The 17,820-nt window shown below is 40.9% G+C and overlaps 1 protein-coding gene across 1 annotated transcript in view; it reads left to right on the forward strand.

The window, feature by feature from the left end:
* The first annotated feature begins 311 nt into the window (after window positions 1-311).
* The window catches only part of LOC104942051 (active breakpoint cluster region-related protein-like), a 36,703-nt gene continuing 19,194 nt past the window's right edge, over window positions 312-17,820 (forward strand). Inside the window, exons 1-2 of the mRNA XM_010767246.1 lie at window positions 312-402; window positions 16,247-16,428. Of these exons, the coding sequence (XP_010765548.1) occupies window positions 360-402; window positions 16,247-16,428 (225 nt within the window). The 5' untranslated portion in view covers window positions 312-359. The remainder of the gene's footprint in view (window positions 403-16,246; window positions 16,429-17,820) is intronic.

The following is a 17,820-nucleotide window of genomic DNA, read 5'->3' on the forward strand; positions in this document are numbered from 1 at the left end:
GGGGGTGTGTGTGTGTGTGTGTGTGTGTGTGTGTGTGTGTGTGTGTGTGTGTGTGTGTGTGTGTGTGTGTGTGTGTGTGTGTGTGTTACCATGGACAGAAGTCATCCTGTAGGGCTATGGTAACCACCAACCCCTTCTTCTTTTGCCACCCATGCCCCTTCCCCTCAGCCAATCGAAACAGAGTAACACCACTGTGCCCAGCCAATGGTGCGGCTGGCGTGTTTACGTGCTCCCGGAAGGCAGGGGCCACGATTAAGCATTCAGGGTAGTCGAGCGGAAGAGAGGAGAGGAGGGAAAAACAGGGGAGGAGAGGGGGAGACAGGAAAGGGAGATGAAACCATTATGAGTAGAGAGGGCTGATGGATGTACTCGAGCAACGACGAGTCTACCAGACAGAGTCAGGTGAGCAAACACATATAGGTCACCTTAGGTTTCTTAAATCGACTTGCACTCCTAAATCATGGATATAAATCTCACTCTATAAATGTTTGGTCGCATGTTCAAAGCCTGTTTTTAGAAGCTGTCAAACCAAGAATCCATTTACCTGGAGGTAGGCATCTCTCTTTCCCAATGTTGTTGTGTAGTGTGTGTGTATATGTTTACATGCATATCTGTGTGGGTTTCATTTAAGATTAATTGCCTCGGTAAAGGGTGGCCTTCTGGTGTCAGTAGGTCATCTTTCTGCTGGTAAACGGTTGTTTTATGGCAGCCAGGTCGTTTTTTTGGCATTAAAGAGACCCTCAGTGAGAGAGCAGGGGAAAAAAATAAGAAAAAGAAAGGTGCATGCAGTTAGAAGGGTTAATGCATCTGTAAAGAGTTTCATGGAAAGTGGTATGACCATGGATGTATAGAGAACTGGATACAGCGTTGTATGCGGGCACCCTTTAATTCTTACGATGTGGCACATGAAGCCAAAATGCCCTGACGCTTGAGAACAAAAATACCTGAATCCTCCCTATGGCGATCTTCCGCATCCAATGGGCCCCGAGAGCATTTGCACACTCTTTTTCCTTAAACCCCGCCTCCAATCCACTCCATAATCTCGGCTCAGTCATATTCATGGAGAGGGAATATAACTCTGGATTCCTTTTAGAGCATTTAACACATTTTAGGACCTAATGATTTAAATATGGGCTATTCAAATGTTTTTACTGGTTAGTCGGTTTACCTAAAAAAAAAAAAGACAAAAAAAAGCTGATTTACAGATGTGCCTAAGTGAATTGTAAAGCAATGGAATTACTTGACAAAGTTTTATAACCATTGTTTGGCCACTAGGAAAATTAGCTTGAAAGAGTGTCCCTCTTCTGGGGGGGCTTGGGTGGGACTTTGCCAGACCAAATACAAAAATGCATTTGACTCGGGAACCACTATTGGATAGACATAAAACTAGTTAGAGCAAGGTATTTTGAGGTAGTGCTGAGCAATGAAACAATGTTGAACAGACTACAGCGTGAAGAGATGAACTATGATCATGGGTACTTTAGTTGTAATTTTAAGGGATGCCTGAGTGAGCTTGTAACCTACAGGTTTAAAATGGTTTAAAACTCACTCGTCTTTCAACCAGAAGGTTGTTGGTTCGATCCCAGCCCATGCAGTCAACATGTCGATGTATCCTTGGGCAAGATACTTAACCCTGAGTTGCTCCCGATGGCATGGCCAACGGTGTGTGAATGTGTGTGAATGTTAGGTCCTAGAGTAAGGTACACTGCTCTGTATGAAAGGGTGGGAATGGGTGAATGACATGTAGTATGTAAAGCGCTTTGAGGGGTCGTAAAGACTGGATAAAGTGCTATATAAGTACAGTCCATTTATCATTTACATTTGTCCATCTGTTGTAAATGTAAGGAGTACTCAATTAAGTTTATTTATTGATGTGTGCTTATCATCTTGCTGTTGTTTTCTCTCCTATACTCACTCGCTCCCTCTCTACTATTTAAATAGGACGCTGGCATCATAACGGACTATGATTGCCATGGCAAGGCCACTCTTTCAAATTACTGTCCACTTGTTATTCAGCACTTAACTGTGACCTTCTGTAGATGGATTAAACTCCAAATCAATGAAGTGGTATCCACAAGGTCTCTTGCCAGTCTAGTGTGTGTGTGTGTGTGTGCGTGTGCTGACACACTCATGCCAGATGGCTTTGTGTCTCGTTTATCAGGCATCATGCAGCATCACTTCGTTCAATAACAAATCTCTTAAAATAAACTCTGAACATAAACGTTGCTAAGGCCAGCTGTGTAATGGTTTGGATTCATGGAAAACAGCAGGCTCGGTGACGCATACAACAACTTGTAGTTTCTACTGTTTTGCGGATATACAGCAGTAACACTGGGCTAATGGGTGCAAACACTGAGAGAGAAACCTGCAGAGAGGCCTGTTAACAGCAGGTGTTTCTCTTTATACCTGCTCTCCTGCCATCAATGCTCGAGGGACAGAGGAGCTGCCACAGCATTGGATTGTTTCCAGCTCTTTTTGCTGAAGCTTTTTCTTTCTCTACTTCTGTCCTAGTCACACAGTTAGCCAATACTGTTGATTATAAGTGTGCAGTTATTCCAATTTTGTATTTAAAAGATTTTACGAGACAACTAATGTGTTCTGTTTAAACTAGGGGTGTAGTAGAGTAGTTACAACGCATGATATTGAACCGCAATGTCCCCTGTTTTGATTCCCATCTTCTACACATTCTGCCGTCCAAAAACCTGCAAGAATTCCCACAAAGAAAACCTCTGAAAAATATGGCCTGGTATGGTGCAATCATGTGCAATAGTGTTCAGATTGGTGAGTTTGGTATGCACATGCTGTTGTGGTAGACTGTTAGCAGTTTCATTTGAACATTTCCAGGTCATCACAAATACATCATTTAACACGCACTTGATAGATTTTTCTTTAACAATAGCATATTATTTACAAGGGACATCTTACACATTTCTTCCATTTTGGGTTTGAATCAAATCATCTGAAACCCGCCTTTTTAAAATACAGCCCAAGTCTAAGTAGTTAGACACAGCAGGGAAGTTTTATGTAGTCTCACTTGGAGTGTACACCCACACACTGCCAGTTAGTTTCTATAGTCATGTCTCTTTTTGGCCCCAATTAATTTCCAGATGAAGTCTTCTTTGTCACAAAATGTTCAAGCAATATTTGTCCTCACTCCTGTAATGCTGTCTCTCCTTTTTATATCAAGAGTTGCTCTTTATCTCCTTACATTTCTGATCATTGTAATGTGAAGCATTGATCTAAGTGAGTAGCTTATCTGTAACAGACCTATGCTGCATTTAACTCATGCTTCCAATGTGCATCATACTCCTGTAATTAGGCCGGAGAGTGCAATAAATAGACATTGCTATACCTGCCAGGGTTGCCTCGAGGGCTGTGAAGGCGCTTGCATGTTAATAGCTTTTCTCATTGTAGCTCTTTTGTTTCACTGCACGGTTTGATACACTTTCCATTAGTGCGTGCCTATGAACGAATGCAGAGGGTACCGCTGCACGCTGAGGTGTAGATGCCCACACAGTAGTTCATCTGCTGTACCGTACTCAAACGTGGGTGTGTGTTCGCAGTGATTTATGTGGAGGATTGACTTCCTAGTACATTACCTGCTTACAAACACATGGATGGAGGCACAAGGTGGGAAGTGGGGTTAGGAAATAAAATGCTGTGGATTATTGGAGGTTGGGTAGATGCTTGTGTGTGTGCACTTGATTGTGACCTTGTGTGTGTGTCTATGACAGTGGTTGCCCTAATCTAAGGAGGCAGTGGGTTGTATCCAACCAGACCCAGCCTTGGGGATTAAAGCGAGTTTATTACAATGTATAGTGGCTGGTTGCCATGGTAACGTTGGGTTTGGGGGTAATGGCAATTCATGCTCGAGGCTGTGCAGTGGAGGGGGCCCTTATCTCTCGCTTCCTACAGGCATATGGCACGTAAAGATATGCAGCTGTGGTAGATGTGTGTCGTTTGTGGGATACAGGGACAATCCTGCATTTCACCGGACTCTTCTCTGGCAGCTAAGTGCTCTGGATGTGTGTGCTTGAGGTGTAGAGTGGATAATGGGCGGACATCCCCATTAGCATTATCTCAGCACGAGACTGGAAACCAGTTCCAAATCGTCTGGTCCATCGGAATCGTATGCCTCAGAAGTGATCAATTCCTTTTGTATATATCATTGTGTTTTTCTGAGGGTTGCACATTCCCAAAAACTCAGCCTTCATGATCTGAAACTCTACAAGAAGGAGTCATGGCACAAATGAAGAAACAGTTCCAAAGCATGACTGTATTTCGCAAAGAAATATGACAACAGGGCTACTTGTATTCCCTATTAGACACGTTTGGTAGATTTGTATCTTTGACTAACAACATCTATATACAAGCCATAACTTTAAATATTCTTTCAGAAAATTGATGGAGGAATCAATAAAGAATTGGACCGATAGACCCAATAGCTATTGGCATGGTACCAACCACATCTAATCAATTCCAATCCCTTATCCTAGCAGAGTGTAACACGTTTATAAAATCATCTTTCTGCCTGGGTCAGATGTTTGATGTTAGATTGGCAACTCTTCTGTCATCTTCCATCAGCGCTCAAGATTTACGAGCCCCCCATTCCTTTTATCTTCTCAGTCTGAGCCTCCTCTCGCCTTCCTTTCTCCCTCCAGTAACTAATGTGTGGGAGTCCTTTAGCTTATTGACCTTTTTTAAAGTGGGCTCTGCCTATTTCCAGACCACAGTGGTTAGCTCTATCCGGGGAGCCTATCCATTATCTTCTTGATCAGTCTGAGGGATGACTCACACACTGTCATACATCTTGACATCGTCGTAGTTAGCATCATTTAGCATTACTGTAGCATCAAGCCGGTAGAATCTCGAGGGAGGAAGTCCTATTTGTTGAAACGCAAGGTGCACTGTGAAGCTGACAATTGAGCGGCCCGACTAAGCAAGGAGGTAGAGGCAGAACGTCCAAAATTATAACCCGGTGTGGGCATTTATTAAAATCATGTGCACATAGTTCACAGCCTCAATCCTGCTGTTCTCCCTGAACACATCCTGCAGCCACAAGGACCTCACACACACTGACAGGAAAAACAGAGCCTAAATACACCCAGACCAATCAAACCAACAAGACACAGGTGAGGGGGGAGGAGACAACACAGGGCACCAGGTGCACACAATCCAGCAACAGACATAATGGGAGGGGGAAACACTTTTCAAACAAGAACAAATAACTGAACAGAATTACACACATACAAACCCAACTAAACGCAGTCAGCACTTGTACAATTAATGCCACTTAACGCTATGATTTCTACACCCTCACATATTATTTGCACCCAGATTATTCTTAATCGCTGTCATTCTACACCAGCATAAGCACTTTCGGCGCTCTCGTTAACTCCCCTATCTTTTCAGGCTGAGCCGAGGACCCGACCAGCACCTGCCAGACGATATTTCAATTAATACGGTTTAATCCTTTAATAAATACTATCTCAATAATTAGTATAAATTAGGGATGTCCCGATCACCTTTTTTTGCTCCCGATCCGATTCCGATCATTTGATTTCGACAATTTGCCGATACCGATTTTTCCCGATCCGATCTTTATGCAATGCATTAAGAGGAAAAAAAAGCATTCAAGTTGTCCCTTAAGGTTATTGTTTTTATTTAAATTGGATATTCTATCCAACATGGATATAGCTTATTTTTTTCACAGCAGCATTGGATCAGTTCAGTTGTGCAGCATTGGATCAAAACAAAATAAAGCTTATCAGTACTTGTTAGCTTACTACTACAATTAGACACTGCGCCCTGCCCACTCTGTTGCCAGATTTGAGAGAAATAAGCAACCAGGTCTATGAAAACAAGCCCCAAAGAAGCAACACATACATGATGTTGTGTAATTTGAAACCAAAACTAAGGCCTCAGGATGACTTTAAGACTTGAACATGGTCCTTTTTGTTTTGTAACATTGAATACTAAATTAAAAAAAAGTATTTATAAAAAAAAGAAAGAAAAAGAAAATCCCGATCCCCGATTTTTTTCTCCCGATTCCGATCTTTTGAAAATCACGTGATCGGCTCCGATCCCCGATCACGTGATCGGATCGGGACATCTCTAGTATAAATTATATAAAATGTGCAAATATGCCATGCCAAACGGTACTGTGCAATCACGCTAATAAAGTGCAAAACTGTTCACTAAAGTGCTGAGTTACAAGGCCCGAAGCCGTCAGTCCACAGTGACAAAGTTACCTTTGTCACATGCACACAATGACATATAGCTGTTACTTTGGATCTGAATCACTAGAAAAGGCAGCTCTTTTTCACAGGTAGAACTTGTGGATTATATCTATACAATAGAATGAGATTGAGCTCAATAAAGACTATATATTGAATTATTATAAGTACAAGTTAAAATGTCCTTTCTCTTTTGTGAAATTGGATCACAGTTACTCGCAGAAGTAATCTGATTCCTCTCAGCCTTCACTCACAGTGCCATCACCCTGTTAGCCATCAGCCTGTGGAAGGCGAGCATTACACATTCACACCACTCTATGATACAGCAAATAGACTTGTATTTTTGCTGTTCCTACTTACCACATCCTGCATTCAAGTGAAATTCATGTAGCTGGCAATAGTTATTTTTAGAGCATTAAGCTCTAAAAGCTCTCAACTTGTATCCAGCATAGCTTATATCATCAGTAATAGCTATTGACTAGATTTCAACTAAGAAGTAGTCTACTTCATTGAAAAAGATTCTAGCAACTTCGCCTACTTCTCCCACAAATCACTTGTACAGAATACGCATAAAAGAACATTTTTGTCTTCAATTCAATTTGATCTAAAATAATATATCAAAGGCAGATAAAGAGCCTTTTGTAAAAGGGTACAACTTCTCTATTTCATGATCATTTACTTTTCAAGGATCCCACTTAAAGGATAATTGGATTAAAAAAACATTTGAGATATCAAATTGACTTAAATCTTTAAGCATCCCTTCCATAGCGCTCTGTGGTTATCAACCATCGTGTAACAAACATCTGTTTACACCGCTAATAGGTTCCAACAACAGGCCAGAACAGAAACTGATACTGTGAAGCAGGACTTCTCTCCAAACATCTGCTATCTGTGTGCACATGTGGCTGCATGTTAAATCACATGTCTCTGGTTGTTTAAGGGTCTGTGTGTGTGTCTATGTGTGTGTCTGAATGTGTGTGTGTGTGCATAAGGAGGAAGGTGGGTGTGCCTGCTGCATATTGATTGGTTCCTAAACTGGATTGATCCTGGTTGCGATGGCTCCTAGGGGAGCTGTGTGAAGAACACAGTCTGTCGCTCCACATCTGCATCTCTGGTTAACAGCTGTCGGTTTTCATCTGACAGTTTTACCTTTTGGTTTTGGGATTTTTCTGGCAAGAGTGACTTCGGAGGCACTATTTATTCTTGCGCCTGGTTTACAGATGTATTTTATTTAGAGGGGTAATTTCTGTCAAGTAAAGTAACTTAAACTGAGGTTGCATGAGCTGGACAGTTCTGAGCAAATCATATAGAACAACCTTATATTCTTCTGTTTTAGAGCTCCAACTCTTATATTAATTGAAGTTGATTAATTGATAAACAAGAAATATAAATGTCAACTTTCCATTAGTCGCAAAATACACTTTTATTTAAAAATAGTACAAAATGCGGTTTTCAGCCAGGATTATGGAGATTTCCTAATTTCTCTCTTATATTTCATGTTAAGGTAATATTTGTATGTTTGAGACAAATAGATCTGAACACATCACCTTAGATTTTGAGAGACTGGAAAGGATAATTCTCTAAAATGTTATTTTAGACCTTGCAATGAATCGTTTTACAGGCTAAAAGTTTAAATCAAATCTGTCTATACACTCATCAAAGCTCCATATTTAATTGTACAGTTCTTTCTACGTTCTATCATCTGCGTATGGTAGAAATCAATTGGTTTCCAGTGCTGCTGTGTTGCTGCTGGTTCTGTCCTCAGAGTCTCGTGTCATTGCGCCGCTGGTGAAATATTGTATGTTGATGAGTGGAGTAACAGGCCCGGGCTGGAAAGATAGACCTTCATAAAGGCTTTTAATTTCCCCAGTGTCGCCTCTGGATTGATGACCGCGGGACAGGGAGGTGTAAAAGCCTACATGTACTCCGTCCACACACACACACACACACACACACACACACACTCTCTCTCTCTCTCTCTCTCTCTCTCTCTCTCTCTCTCTCTCTCTCTCTCTCTCTCTCTCTCTCTCTCTCTCTCTCTCTCTCTCACACACACACACAATGACCACACATCCGTCAAGCCTCTGATGTCTTGTCATGGCTCCACAGGGCCAGGAGGACCAGTTGCTGAGCAGGAGGCAGCACTCTCGCCTTTTTATTTTGTATCTCTCTGTCTTTTATCTGGTCTTGGGAGAATTGGATCTGTTATGGTTCAGCTCTCTTGCAGCTTTTGAGAGTGGCGCTGAAGACGCAGAGGAATATCTTGTCAACAACCCAGAACACACACATAAAATCACACATACAGTAAACAATAAAAAAAGCCAATAGAAGACTGTTGAATAATAAACATGTGCAGACGCATTGAGACTCTCACAAACACTTTTTTTCTTAATGGGCTCCCTAAAGAAATGTGCAGGTGCACAACAGCCCTTGTAAACACAGATCTCTACTTCAGTGTGTGTATTTGTGTGTGTGCACTCCTTCACTGCAGCTGTGTGCTCGACACAGAGGCAGTTTGCAGCGAAGCCCACACAGTGTTAGCGGGCTGCAGGGCATGATGTAATCCTTCTTCTGCTGAGGAAATAATGCTGAGCAAGGCAGCACATTACCCCGATTGAATTCTCACTGCAGCAGGAACCTTTCCTCCCCCGTCTTTATTAGTTCACAATTTTGCAAAAAACTGTCCAAGCTCCTGTACAGTAGGTAGAAAATGACGGTATACATCAGATCCTATGGGGGCTGCAAACACAGATTACATTGGAAGACCACTGGTGAATACAGGGTTAAGAGTGGACAGCTTCACATTAGTTGCTGAGCAAGGGGAAACATTAGATTTCTCCTGACACTTATTATTTTTTATTTGCCAATATGATTTTTGTTACAATGCAGCCAATCACAGATATTTTTGTTTTGGGAATTTTCTCACTCCTGTGCTTGTTAGATACTTTCAACATCAAATGTGTTTTCTTTACGAAGAAAATCATATAACAAACTAACAAACGTTGGTTCCTCAGTCATTAATTTACACATTCCCAAATGTAATGTCAGATTAAAGGTTTAATCCATTCATTTGTAGGGTTGTAGTTCTCGTAACATAGCCACAACTATTTGTCGTTTTATTGAATAGCTTAAAAAAGTATGAATGATACTATTTAGGGACGGTAAAGGTTTCATTCATTTCAATGGAGACGCTCGCAAAACGAGAAAGCGATGGCCCGCCGTGGTCCGCCGCCACTCTCAAGTGCCTTTTTTTTTTTTCAAGGTGCAGCCAGGCACAACCAGGGCGCGCCCCGGGCCACCAGAGTTGACGATAGTTCAACTTTTGGAAAGGAGCAGCACGCTCCACTTGTCATGTGACGAGGAACAATCAATCGCAGCCGAGAGATATCTTTACATCCGTAAACAAGTGTGTGAATATTACTGTCTCTGCCACTACATAAGGGTTTTAGAGTGGATTCAAAGCTAGGCAATGACTTATCTCACCATGCAGGTGCAGTAACTGTGCACATTTGCATACATTATCACAGGTGTTTTTGATGTTTACTTGTAGCAGAATGGTTTGTAGCTGATGTTTACTTGAGTCCCTGCTGCTGTTCAGTATGTGTCTCTGTGTGTTTGTGTGATGGACGGTACTGTCAGCCCCAGTGGACGTGTTGGCCATGTGATGAATGATTTCTGCCGTCAGCCGTCACATCACCGCCCATACCACTTACCACACCCTCACACAACCTGCCCTTAAAAACACAGATCAAAAAACACTTTTTGGTCTGCTTCTAAAGGTGATGTTATAGAAGCCGGCATTTTTGTTGACTGACTTAGCTTTAACTGAAAAAATATTATAGTTAAACAGCTGGGGGCTGGCCAGAATGCCATAGCAGCTCCGAGCAGGGGTCCCTCTGTGTGATGTCGCCTGGCAGTGGAGCTGTCAATCATCTGCCCGGTGTTGGCGATGCAACACAGCACTTAATCTAAAATGTTTTATACTTGCATGACTGACCAACAGGAGCGTGATAGGAACTGACTAAATATTATATATTTTAATATCATGCCAAGTCTCAGCATCCCACCTTCATTCCAAACCAATTTAACCACTTAACGCCTCTATATTATATTATGGATGTTTACTTATGATGAACAGAAATAAAGGATATGGTCACATGACAAGACCAAAGCTGAAACATGAGCCGTAATGAACATATAGATCTGGTATTTTCACTACGATGGATTTCTTCTGTTGTGTCATATTCAGAGTCGGTGTGTTTTTATTCTCCCTGCAGAGGTTTGTTGTTCAGTGTGGAGGGTCTGGGTGAATGAGGGAGTTTCAAACAACCAATCAGCTGACCGTATTCTCTCTGTGTGTACTCTCTGCTAGTTTATGACTCAGGCTGTTTCAGTTTTATTCAAGTTTATCTTGTCTTCTGGTACACATAGGAAAACTGGCTCCCTCTCAACCTGTGCAAGGACGTATTTGCATCAATGCTGCCAGTTTTCATGGCAGCCTTTGTCCTTGCCATGGAAACGAGGGCCGGTTATTGAGAGTGACAGGTGGATTTGGAGCCGTCCGTCAGCTGAGGTTATCAGGGAGTGTGATGTGAGCTGACATTGGGCGGAGGTCATGAGTGGTGGGTGGTGTAGCAGGGACGGGACTGCAGATTTAACGGAGCCGTTATGCAACTATATTTTTACGTTATGACACAGCAGAGCAGGCATAGGGGAACACACACACACACACACACACACACACACACACACACACACACACACACACACACACACACACACACACACACACACACACACACACACAGCATGTTTTGTGAGTGACAAAACACAGGTCCAGAGAGGGAACAACATTGAATACATGAGACAAGATAATGTGTCTGGTTTTACATGTAAAATAAGTAGTAAAAAAACAAAACGGGAACAAAACCATTTTTGGACCAGTTTTCCTTATCGTTTATTTCTGTTTTGTTTTTTAATCCTGTGAGTTACTGACTTTAAAAGATTATGTAAAGTCACAAGTTTCATATCTTTTCAGTATTTTTGTTTAATAAAACATCTAACATTTAATACACATTTTTGTGTACAATGATATTTCACACTGAGTTTAGAGAAATACATTGTAGTGGAAATACAAATATTGCCAGGATTGTCTCAATACACCAGAATGTATTGCAGTGGAGTGGCCATAGATTATATGCACTGTTTATTAAGCTATTTGTGAGACTGTCCGGCCAGTCTCTGCTTCCTGGGTCAACTTTGTTTCCATTTGTCAGATACTGAGCCCTTGTATTATACTTGGTATGACCTTTTTATTTAACATAGAAAACCTTTAAAGGAATATTGTTGCTGAATTCTGTTGACTTCTGCAGCTAGAGATGGAATCTTAAAAAACTTTTCTGGTTTTGGATGACAATGCAATGCATGTCTAGTTTTTTAATGGACCATTTACAAATGAGTCTGCAATTGTACCATGTACCTGGTTCCCAATTTTATAACAGACTGGACGCAGGTTAAGTACCTGGAAAACAACCCAAACCACGTATCCAAATAGTTCTAAATATAGTTTCCCACCGCTGAGTTCATCACTCGGTTGATTCACAGACCCTTCCATCAACACAATTTGAATAATTTCCAAGTGTGGAAACTCCACTAATCCACAGCCAGCTTCCTTGGCAGCAGCGTGTGGGTTCCAGCATTTAGTTTTGTCTTTCTATTATCGACAATTACTGAATGTATTAACATAAATCAGTTTTGGTTGTTCCCTCATATGCCAGTAAGTAAATGGATTGCCTACAATTCATGCATGTACTGTAAACACCAACACCCCTAGTTGTATATTGCTTCCTCTTAGGCTGCAGGTGTTTTTTGAATATTTTGAATTGCCCTAATTTGAATGAGCGCTATGTGACAGTTGTGTAGCAGTAAAAGTATTCAGCAGTGATCAGCTCCACAACAACTTCACTCCCGGGGCGGTACAGAAGAGTGAGCTTCAAACTAGTTTAGTTTTTTGTATTTTAAGTGAAGACCAGTGGGACGTCAGTGTTGACGTAATGTTCGCCCGACTGCCTTGGTGATACTGATGACTGCCAGTGAAGGTGTTTATTTCACACAACACACACCTCAATGGCTTTCTTCTTCGAGGCTGCATGTGTTATTCGTTCTCTCCTTTCCCCCAACAATGGTAAGTCTGAAGTAAGACGTGGTGGTGATGTATATTTGATTAAATATCTGTGATATTTTTAGCATTGACTATTGTTGCTTTCTTAAAAGAAACAATGAGATTTTTGATAAATGATCATAAGGAGTCACTCCTTATGATCATTTATCAAAAACAACACTCAGTGTGGATATAATGACTAATTGGGTAAAAACAACTAAAACTGTCAGGTAAATTAAATTACAACTTTTCTGTAATGGCTCCTTTTGAAACCAGGAAAAGACAACACTTACAGCATATTACTACATCAAGACAGTGTCTTATCTCATATGACGATATAGATCTAATATTAATATTGCCTTTCCCTAATCAGAGCACCCTTGTATTTGACTACACTTCCCCTGGCCTCTGGACACATGTGAGCATGTGGGTCGATCTTGACAGCCTAATGGAGGTCCACTTCACTGTGGTGTATTTGCCAAACCGTCGCTGTATTGATTTCTCAAAAGGATCTTCCTCGGTCAATCCTTCCTCGGTCAATCCTTTTACTTGTCATTATCGTCTCTTTAATCACATGTCATGTTGAGCTTGTCCCTCTTTCATCCCTGTGAAAAGCGTGTTTGGGGAACGCTCTATTGAGCAGTAAAAACACGTTGGGGCCGATTGGATCCTCGCACAGAAAGATTCCCTCTGCATTGACTGATGTGCGGTATTGATTGAACTGTTTGTCACGCACAGATCTGGTAGGGTGACTGACGGAGGCAGCAAACATTTGGACCTGACAGGAGTGTGTGCAGAAAGACATTTGCATGTGTGGATTAATACACAATGAGTGTTGTGACTGCTGATGTGTGACGTTATAGTGACATCAGAGCTTCTTGTCTGGGAAAACCTGTCTTATTGAACTAAATACATTTGAAACAAAGCGAGGAAGAACAGCTTTGTAGCACACCGACTTTAATGTTATATTTAGAGATGATTGGGAGCAGCGTTTAATAAGGATTGTAGAACAACAGTGCTGTGACAGACTTATGTAGATGACAAACGGTGAAATAGTCTAGAGACTTGAGGGTGCACACATCCCTAAAGAGTCACATCTCAAGGGTCCAAAAAACCCACAAGACAACATTATAGGAACATATTTGGTGCTTATATCTAAACCAGAAATCTCATCACAACTCGAACATTAACAACAGGAACAATTTGTGCTTATGATCCTATTGCTAAACATTGAACTTAATACAGTTACTTGTCCTTCATGTATCAAAAACAAAAAAAGGACTCTTGTGCTCAAGCTGTTCCCTAAAGAGTTTTACTGCTGTCGATTTCCATTCTTCTCTATATACATCTGTTCCTCTTTGTTATCTGATGTGTCATCAGTTATAGTATCTACATCCTGCCCAATCAAATCTATAGACGTCTGTTCGACTCCAGAGAATTTCACCTGTAACCCCTTCCTTTTTTCAGTCAATGAGTAATAATAGATTAAGTAGTCAAACTGAGATCAGCTGACTTGAGTGTAAATACCTATCTGTGACCAAAATCTCAGCTTCAAGACATATTCAAAATCTGCCTTTTTCTTTTGTCTCTGCTTCTCTCTGTCCTGCTTTAATATTGCTAATATGACATAATTGGCAGAAATAATGACCAAAGTGCAAGCAAAGTGATTCATTCAAACGCACAATTACCAAGATGATTCAGTTTAACCGATAAACACTCAATGCATACAAGGCTGACAGTACTTGGATAAGGCAACTATAAGTAAGAGAGTGTGCCCTGCTCACTGCTGTGACTCTGTTCTCCATGATGAACTCTTCTCAGCACAGACTGTATTTATGAATCATTTCTGCTGCCTATTATTACTTCTGCAAATAAAAAACGAATAATGGCATAAATTATTTTCAAAAAAAGGGAACAGATCCTTTTGCATATTTGTAAGGATGCTCTATTATTGCAAAATCAGAATAATTTCTATTTTGGTTAGCATTGATAGCTCCAAATTGAGATGGCGATTATTACATATCGTCTCTGGAAAAAAACCGGTATTTTGTACATTTCAAGAGTAAAGTTAAACTTTGACGGTAAAATGAAGAGGCTAGATCTATGAATAACTTTTTTTTGACACCCTGAGGATAGTTATCGCCGGGAGAGAGGTTCTAAAATGATCCTCCTCCCACATTAAGCAGCAGAATCATATTGAATTGAATATGAATGTGTTTAATCACCCGGCCTTATGTTGTTGCGTGTGTTATTTTCAGTTTTCTCATGCTTACATACACTCGCCCATCTTTGGCAGATTGGGACAAACTCGCCTGTCAAGAGGCCAGAAGGTGTGCAGAATAGTCAGAGAGGGAACAGATGGACAAGAGGCAGAGAGAGAGAGAGAGAGACACACACACACACACACACACACACACACACACACACACACACACACACACACACACACACACACACACGCTTACTTGGATATTGGGAGGGCAGATCTTTTTTATGGCATGAACCCAGCACAGTGGGACAACTGACCTCACCTCAGTATTTTAACCCCGTCCTCACATCCACGTCTCATGTTCTGCTCATGTCATCTCGCAGCTCTTCAGCACTGTTTTCTTCGCACGCTTCACTAAGTGTGCTAAGACCCAAGTGTACACTTTGCCCAACAGCTACACATAAACCATATGGTAGCTAACAGATGGATGGAATGTTCTGATTGGCAGGTGGGCGGTGCAGTGACTGGGTTACGATGGGTGACAGACGGCTGCCTGTCGGCCACTTTAGGCAACCATTAGCATTAGCTTGATGATGTGTGTTGTTGTCCCCCCCTTTGACCCCTGCTTTTATTTTGCAATTAGGTCCTGTTTGTGGCTTATTGAGTTGTCTAGGAATCATTTAGAAAAAAATGTCTGCTACTTTAAAGTAAAAAGCGTATGAATCCACTACTTTACAGACAGTCAGTGAGGCTCAGCGATGCCCCTCCCACATTATTAGCTTTTCAATCATTGTGTTCTGCTTATTTTTTTTTACAACTGTTTAAATTATTTTAATAATGGTTACACTCGCTTTGGTGCATGCACTTCTCCTATTTCAAGCTCATACATAATAATTTGTGCTTTATCGGATAGATTGACAGGATTTCTATCCAATCAGGGAACAAAATGAACATCCTGGACAATATGTGATTATTGTTCTTGTAGTGGACTCAAAGGGCATATTTCATCGTTGTCTGTGGATAAACATTAGCAATCATTTTTGTTCCTTTCCTGTGATGTTTTACCTTCACAATAATCAGTAAAATGTGGACAGTGTCAGTGTGTTACTATGGAAACATAGAGTAACTATTTCCAACAGTACTTGATGTGTTATTATTAGCGACTAAAACAAAACAAGTTGTTCATCTCCTAAAACCTAAAGATTGAGATACATATAGACAATATTAAACCTAAATATTAAAGTCACATGTAGAGTCCTTAGTTCAGCCATGCTCGAATGTTTCATTCTCTTGTTTCTGTTGCATGTTATTGGTTCGTTTATGAAATCAAGCTTCAACAGTCCACTTGTATTTTATGTTGTCCCATTTTAATTCTTCTTTTATCCAAGAATCATCACATGCCGTCTGCATCTATTAATTAAATCTTCAGAAATCTCATCTTTTGTATCACCCATTCCTTGTGTTCTTGTGTGCAGCACCAAAATAAGTGGTGGGTAAAGAGAGAATTCAATGCTTGCAAATTTCTCTGAAGAAGTACTAGAGATTGTTATCATGAGTGGTGTCTGTGAGTCACTGGATCTAGCAGGCCTTGTTTTCTGGTGAAATGCTAATAATGTCTCTGTCTGTTTCTCTGTCCTGCAGACTTTAACTACAACACAGACGGCTACGAGGGAGACGGAGCGGAGGACGGCAAGTCTCAGGACGGCTCGGAGACTCTGCCCTTCATAGATGAGTCTCCCACCATGTCGCCACAGTTGTGCGCACCCCAAGGGCCCGACGGAGAGGCCGTCTCCCCCACTCCACCAGAGAGCCTGCTGGCAGGGGTAAGAGCCCAGACACATGGCATGGACATGCTTATTTAAAGGAAGAAGGGACACATCAGTTGCAGCGCTCTTACTTCCACAAACCATTCACTTATTCACTCCTGCTGAGTTTCTTAAATAGAATATGTAAAAAGCCCGAAGGTAGTTTATTAATATCCTAATTTATTATCCTGAATTCCTACACTACAGAGAAGTGTATATCATTTTTCCATTGGGCAGTGTTGTCATGGTGTTCATTCATTTAGGTTCTTAACTTGAGATTGAACCATAAATGTTTACATGCAGTCAAGTCTTAATTTAAAAACAATAACGTAGAGGATTTTATTATCATAGTAGATAAAATGCCATTTACCCAAGCTAAGGATGATTAAACATTGTAGCCGTACACCATTCACCAACCATTTCATTTGTATCTATATGTACCAGCATATTTATGACACTATAAACCTACTGGTCTTAACAAAAAGATACAAGTAAACCTTTCCTATAAACTGAAACCAAACTAAAATAGTCAAATATAAAATGAATAATCAAATTGAAAACTGTTATAACTTGGTGTTGATGGAAGTGTTGTATTCAGATATAAAACGTTTTTAATTCAAACTTGCCTTTCATAACCTTTGTATGAAAAAAAAATCAATACACTGACCTTTGAATCATAGTATCCAAACTCAAAGGTTTAAAAATATCTATAGAAAGTGAAATATTAGTTTGAAAATAAATTATTCTTACAGGCATTGCAATTTCCTTAAAGTCTCTAATTTCTCTCATTGTTCCATCCTGTTAGGAGTATATATAATACAGTCAAAGCTGACGTGTCATCAGGCACATTTTCCTCCTTGTTATTAATAGCGGTGGGTTTCTCCCTCCAGTTAGCCGCCGGATCTAGACCCTGTGTAATTGTTAGCGATTAGCCCCAACAGCTAGACTGCCTGCAGCGCACTGCAGGTGGTGCATTGACAGCAGCAGGAAATGACCACTGACCCACATGGGGTCTGACGGCACCAGCACTGATCTGCCAGTCTGTGCATGGAAGCAGAATATGTTCCAGGACCGTGTTTATTCACAAAGGTGTCATTAGTGAATTAGTCAGTGTTAAAAAGACAAGGTCCCTTTTTATGTTTTTCTATTCAGTTAATAGCTGTCAATTACATTCTGTAGGTGGCACTATTTTCTCTGTTTAATCCATCACAGGGGCTATCCCTGGGTGTGTGAACAAGAGGAAAAGGCGTCCTCTGTTTATGACAAATAAACCGTTGCTGCAGGAAATATTAAACTTACTGATTTGTGTGGACTTTTCCAGTGAGGTTCCACAGACACCAGACATGAAGCTGACACACAAAAGCTTTCATGAAATTGACTGTGACTTGTGTGTCTGACTGTGAGGGGGGG

This window comes from Notothenia coriiceps, unplaced genomic scaffold (assembly GCF_000735185.1).
Source record: "Notothenia coriiceps isolate Sejong01 unplaced genomic scaffold, NC01 NC01_scaffold00004103, whole genome shotgun sequence".
In the NCBI taxonomy this organism is placed as follows: Eukaryota; Metazoa; Chordata; class Actinopteri; order Perciformes; family Nototheniidae; genus Notothenia; species Notothenia coriiceps.